Source organism: Neopelma chrysocephalum, unplaced genomic scaffold (genome assembly GCF_003984885.1).
Source record: "Neopelma chrysocephalum unplaced genomic scaffold, ASM398488v2 Primary Assembly neopelma1_165, whole genome shotgun sequence".
Classification (NCBI taxonomy): Eukaryota; Metazoa; Chordata; class Aves; order Passeriformes; family Pipridae; genus Neopelma; species Neopelma chrysocephalum.
In genome coordinates, this window is record NW_020897827.1 from 676,146 (window position 1) to 682,145 (window position 6,000).

The 6,000-nt window shown below is 57.7% G+C and overlaps 2 protein-coding genes across 3 annotated transcripts in view; one reads left to right on the top strand and one right to left on the bottom strand.

Moving 5' to 3' along the window:
- The window catches only part of MYO1D (myosin ID), a 145,068-nt gene extending 141,417 nt beyond the window's left edge, over window positions 1-3,651 (top strand). Inside the window, exon 22 of one of the 2 annotated variants that reach the window (XM_027701693.1) lies at window positions 3,364-3,651. In XM_027701693.1, coding sequence (XP_027557494.1) covers window positions 3,364-3,619 — 256 coding nt within the window. In that variant the 3' untranslated portion in view covers window positions 3,620-3,651. Of the gene's footprint in view, window positions 1-899; window positions 1,290-3,363 lie in introns of those variants that run through there. The other variant, XM_027701696.1, reaches the window with a different exon arrangement.
- CDK5R1 (cyclin dependent kinase 5 regulatory subunit 1) lies at window positions 3,591-5,977 on the bottom strand. The gene is given in 2 exon segments (XM_027701697.1): window positions 3,591-5,644; window positions 5,646-5,977. Coding segments are annotated over 2 exon segments (894 nt in total). The 5' UTR covers window positions 5,942-5,977; the 3' UTR covers window positions 3,591-5,046.
- Between the last annotated feature and the right edge of the window lie 23 nt (window positions 5,978-6,000).

Consider the following 6,000-nt stretch of genomic DNA (forward strand, 5'->3'; position numbering starts at 1 on the left):
TGCATGAAGGAGTTGGGCTGTGGCAGTGGAAATACTGAAATGGCTCAGGCAAGGAAGGGCTTGGGGTCTGGGGGCCAAACAATGGGATCCTGACACATCCTCTCTGGGGCGTTTGGAGCATCAGGAGAGGCAGTGGAGTAATGTCAACAAGTCTTTAAACCTCTCAGTGTTATACTAAAAATGCTGGAAATTCAGGAGTTTGAAGTGTGGGTGAGGTCACAGGAGAGAATTCCCGAAGGCCAAGTCCCTGGATAGCTCTTCCCAACAGCAGTGGCTCAGAGGGGTGAATCTGCTGCAGTGTCCCCCCCTGGCAATGACCCCAAACAGCCAAGGAGAGGCCAACGTGGCAGAAACTCCTGATTCATTTGTGGGAATAATTTTTTACTGCCAAAATTGGGTTAAGGGGTTAAAAAGCTGTGAAGGGTTTGCAGGGACACAGTTGTGTCTGACACAGGATTGTCTGTCTGTCCAGAACCACCACCCTACCTGTGATTCCTTTGGCTGTTCTGGGCTGGGCTTTAGTCTCTGAGCTCAGCCCAGGGGTGTCCCTGTCACTGCTGTGGGTTCAGGGGTGTCCCTGTCACTGCAGTGGGTTCAGGGGGTGTCCCTGTCACTGCTGTGGGTTCAGGGCTCACTGGAGGGGTCACCTGGCGAGGGGTGGCCGAGGTGGCAGCAGCCCCTGGACCCTCTGCAGCCCTGTCTGTGCTCTGCCCATGGAGCATCAATCCCGATCCCAAATCTCCAAGTGCAGCGTGGGCAGGAGCGGGGCTGAGCCGAGCCCAAAAGCCGGGCTCAGAACTGAGGCCTGGGATCAGCCTGGGATGTCTCTGACCCAAAACGCCTCTCCCGGCCCTGGTGGCACATCCCGTCCCTCTGACTCGTGTCCCTTTTCCCGGCAGGGAGAAGCGGGCCCTGCACATCAGCGTCACCAACCCGGTGCAGTGCAGCCTCCACGGGCGGAAATGCACGGTCTCCGTGGAAACCAGGATTAACCAATCCCAACCGGATTTCACCAAGCATCGCTCCGGCTTCGTCCTCTCCGTGCCGGGGAATTAACACCCGCCCCGCCCGCGCCGGGGCCCGGCCCGCCCTCCCCGCGCCCGGGACTCGCCGGGGCTCGGTGGGAGATGCTCGGCGGCGACGCGTCGGTAAAGCTCGAGGTTTTGGAAAACCCGAATTCGAGGGGGTCTAGAAAAGCCAAATTCACGTGGAACAAAGGCTTAAAATAGCCGGTGACCTGTTCTCCATCTTACAAACCAGGCTGGAATATCACAAAAGTGCTTTGGAATCAGTCCAGAAAAAAGCATTTATAGGTACTTCCACCCTTTCCTCCCTTTCCCACGTTGATTCCTTTCCCCCTCTCCAGTTTTCCCTCCCGTGTTTCTTTTCCATGTGTTGTTTTTTTTTTGCAATATGATGCAGCCTCCTCCTCCTCGGGAGGAACCAAAGATACCCGGCTCAGGGAGTCTGGTTCTGTAGGACCAAATCCCCATGGAACCAGGGCCAGGTTTGGAAGGGAGGCCGGGAGACACTCCACACTGCTCCAGCCCCACGGAGCTGGGATGGTACATGGAGACACCTCCAGACTTGCTGCTTTCCCACCGGGAATTCCTTAACACACCGAGGCACCTCGGCTGGAGACGGGTCCAGCTGGAGAGGGGCCTTCCCAGTGCAGGGGCTTGTTTTGTTACCCCTGCATTGCTTTTGCCTTAATTACCCTCCCCAGGGACCCAAATCCAGTGGGTTCCCACTGGGACCGTGTGGCCTTGCTGGGTTTTTGGATGATCCACGTGGCTTCGTGTCCGTGCCAGCGCTGGGGTTCAGGGAGGGAAAAGGGGCCCGTGGCAGGGGGTGAATCCAGAACCACGTGGAGCTTTGTGGGGCCGAGGCCGCGGCTCCGGCGCTTTGCACTATCCAACACTAACCCCGGGAGCCCCAGGGGCAGCAGCACAGACCAGCACCCGGGCTCTTCCCTCCAGAGAGCTATCCTGGCTCTTCCCAGCAGTGGGATGTGGGTGTTGGGGTGTTGGGCATCCCCTCAGCTCTCCCGGTGGCCCCACATTCCACCCGCGCCTGCCCGGCCCCGATAACCCAGAGCTCCGTGTGTACGGAGGGACCTGGATACTCCCTGGTTTATTCCCACCGTGCCGGGCCCTGCCGTGGCTCCTGAGCAGCCCAGGTTGTTGGGATTGTACATTGGGATTGTCCTGGCACTGCTGGTCAGGTCAGGATTCCCAGCCCTGGAGGCGGGGGCTGCGTGGTGACCCCACCTTGGGGTCCCTGCCCGGCCGGCGAACTGGGAGCACTTGTTTAATGGAGCATTCCGGGAACTGGGAAGCCTGGAAGAGGCTCTTCACTAACGACCTGCTAACGAAAGGCTTCCCAAAGCCATGGGGGTGCAGGGACAGGTCACTGCACCCCCAGAACTGGGGGCACCTGAGTGTGGAGCAGTTCCAGCTCTGTGTTACCTGGCACAAGCTCAGCCCTCCCGTGCGCCCCTCCAGGGATGCTCCACACCATTCCCAAGGTCCCTGGCCTTGGGGCAGCCCTGCCAGCATCCCAGCACCACATCCCAGTCCCCTGTGCCCCCTCCCAGCCTGTGGCTCTGGGATGCTTTGGGGCTCTGCAGGAAGAAGCTCTTCCAGACGCCGGCAAACCCGAGTCACCCCCCACGGCGGGGCCCAGGAGGGGACAGCGACAGCCCCGACTGTCCCCACGCACGCTCGGGACACCACGGGCCCTCCACCACCTGCTCTCATCCCACATCAGCTCCTCGGGAGGAGCAGCACCGTGGGACAGCCCAGCTCCAGAGGGAACATCCCCAGCCTTGCCGTGCCTTTGGATTTGCACTTCTCGCTTCCATGTCCCGGTGCAGGGGCCCCCCCGCCGCACTAACCCCGGCCAGGCAGTGGCAGGATTTTAATCAGCACTTTCATCCACTTTCCCTCCCAATGGAATGGTCGTCTGGAACCGGGATGGACGGCAGCACAGCGCAGACTTAGGGAATTTCTGTCACCATGAGATGGCAATATTGTATGTGATGAGATGTCTTTATAAAATATATTATCTGTTCCTGCTCTGGTTTTATATATATATATATATAAAAAAATATATAAAATATATATATTCCTGGTTTTCCCATAAATTAACTATTTCTAAATTGAATCTGATTCTCAGCCGGGGGCGATAATGCAACGAACCCTTTTTTTTATTATTATTTTAAATCGCTGATATTTTAATGTGTAAAAGAAAAAAAATCCTACTATAATGGACCTGGGTTTTGTTTACATAATTCACTGTAATAAATAATAAAGAAAAAAAGCAATTAGTTGCATCCCACCATGGCCGTGCCTGTTTCTGCAGGGATGATGATGCTCGGAGGGAATGTGGTGTTTTGGTGTCCCAATGTCCCGATTTTCCCCCTCTGGCTGCTCCTGGACCTGCTGCTCTCCCACCATGGGGCGACCCCGGGGCTGGTAACGTGATTAAAGCTGCTTTAAACCCTCTGTCGTCAACACAAATCCCATTCCCAGCGTTGCCAGTGGAGGGGTGGGAGCGCAGAAAAGACTCGGCCACGAGCCACTGCCGTGTAATGGATGGTCAGTGCATTTTTATTTAATCAGCACAGTACAAAAATAAATAAAAATAAGGGGAGGGGATTAAATTACAGGCACACTGAGCCCCATGACACAGTCGGTCGGGTTATAAACCACACATACTTACAAACACACTATACACATACATACAAAATGAGACAAATATAAATTAATAAGTAACAATACCCACCAATTTGGTCAACAAAGATCTACAGAAGAGATTGCACTAAAAAAACGTACGTACACATGTATCATTAGCAGGGTCCAATGTACAGCCATGAAGAGCTTCAAGTGAAAAAAAATCAAAAAAATAAAAGTAAATGGCACGTTATTTCTCCCTCTCGTTCGCCAGTTTAACGCCCGATGGACCAGAACTAAACTAGAACTGAGCACACGGAGAAAAAAATGATGATAGAACCCAAAAAGAAGGTCTCAGTCCCCAGGCCTGATACGGGAATACCGGCTGAGACTGCGGTGTCGGGGTGGTGTTGGGTCTTTGTGCATGGGTGTAATTTTACAGCCATCTCTCGTTAAGGTTTTTTTTTTTCTTTTGATTATTATTTTTTTATGCGTTTTTTCCTTTTTTTTTTTTTTCATCTGAAGACACAAAATGCTCCCGTTTTGCATGCGCAGTAACCACTGGAAAAGCAACAATGACAGAAGAAAGAAGGGTTGTTTTTTTTTTTTTTCTCTCTTTCCCCCCCGCAGGTTTTGCAGTTCGTTGGGTTTGTTCTAGAAGAATTCATATAGCAGCATGTGGCGGCTCCCCTTTGCTTGCACACTCAAGTAGATCCTTTACACAATACTCATGATCAGTGCACGATGGGAACAAGACATTTCACATTGATCTCATGAACAGTAGCGGTGATTCCCGTCACCCGGACCCGCTCGGGAATTCGAGTCTCTTCAAAGAAAATAAATAAAGGAGGGGGTGGGGGGACGGGGGGAGATGGGGGTGGGGGGTCCCCGGGCCGTGCCCGCGTCTCTGTCCCGGTGAGTCCCGACCGGGCCGGTTCAGCCGCCTCCGCTCGAGCCTTTAGAGGAATTTTTTTCTTTTTTTTTTTCCTTTTTTTTTTCTCCTTTCCCCTGCTACCTGGGCTCTGTCTCGGTGATGCGGTGACCGGCCCCGCGGAGCCCCGCTCCGCTCCCGGGAGGTTGTGGGGGGGTTCTTTTCCCCCTCTCCATCCACGATTAGCTGGGATCAATCCGGCGGCGGAGCCGCAGCATCCCCGGGCCCGCGGCGCGGGGAGGGGGCGGCGGCTGGAAAAGCGGCGGCGCAGGGGGGAGAACCGGGGGTCTGCGCTCCGGTCCGAACCCCCCGTGACCCCCCCAGAGTGGATGGGGGAGCGGCGGCACCTCCCGCCCTTCCCCGCCGGGCAAATCCCCCCGGGAAGCGGCTCCGGGCCGGGCGGGCGCGGCGTGTCCGGGGGGCGCGGGGGGCGGCGGGCGCTCACCGGTCGAGGCCGATGAGCAGCCGGCCCTTCTCCTCGGAGCCGCTCTCCTTCTTGAGGTCGGCGAAGACCTGGGTGAAGTAGTGCGGGTCGGCGTTGACCTGCAGCATCTTGGGGCTCATGAGGTCGATGATGGAGAGGCAGCGGTCCCAGAAGGCCTCCTTACAGCTCTCCACCAGGAAGGGCTTCAGCGGGTAGGAGATCTCGTTGCCCATGTAGGAGTAGGAGAGGTACAGGCAGGTGAGCAGCACTGCCTGCAGTTCGTGGTCGGTGGCCACCTCGGCCGAGATGACGTCCCGGCACAGCATGTAGAGGAAGACCACGTTGGCGGGCGTGATGAAGCCCTGGTCCTGCCAGCCCTGCAGCAGCAGCGAGCGGTCCACGGAGCGCAGCCAGAGCACGGGGTCGGTGGGCGAGAGGTGCTTCAGGCGGTAGCAGCGGCGGCACAGGAACTCGCCGAGGCAGCGCAGCAGCTCGCTGGTGCTCGCCTGCACCACGACCCTGCGCGGGGTGGCGGCGGCGGCGGCGGGCGCGGCCGGGGGCACCTTCTGCGCCGAGGCGAGGGCGGCGGCGGCAGCGGCGGGGGGCGGCGGGGGGGGCGAAGGTGGCGAGGTTGGCGCAGGAGAGCGACTTCTTCAGGTTCTCGTTGTTGAGGTGGGTCACGTTGCTCTGGTAGCCGCCGTTGGGCTGCACCTTCTTGGAGCTCTTCTTCTTGGCGGAGACGGCGGCGATGCGCTTCCAGGGCAGCACCGAGATCAGCGAGTGCCGCTTCAGGCCCTTCTCCTTCGCGTTCTTGCTGTTCTGCACCGCCGTGTAGTGCCCCACCGTGGCCGCCCCCTCCTCGAACAGCGGGGCCTTCCGGTAGCTCGGCGACAGCGACAGCACCGTGCCCATGGCGCCGGCCGCCCCGGCGGGGCCCCCGCCGCCGCCCGCCCCCGGCCCCCGCGGCCCCC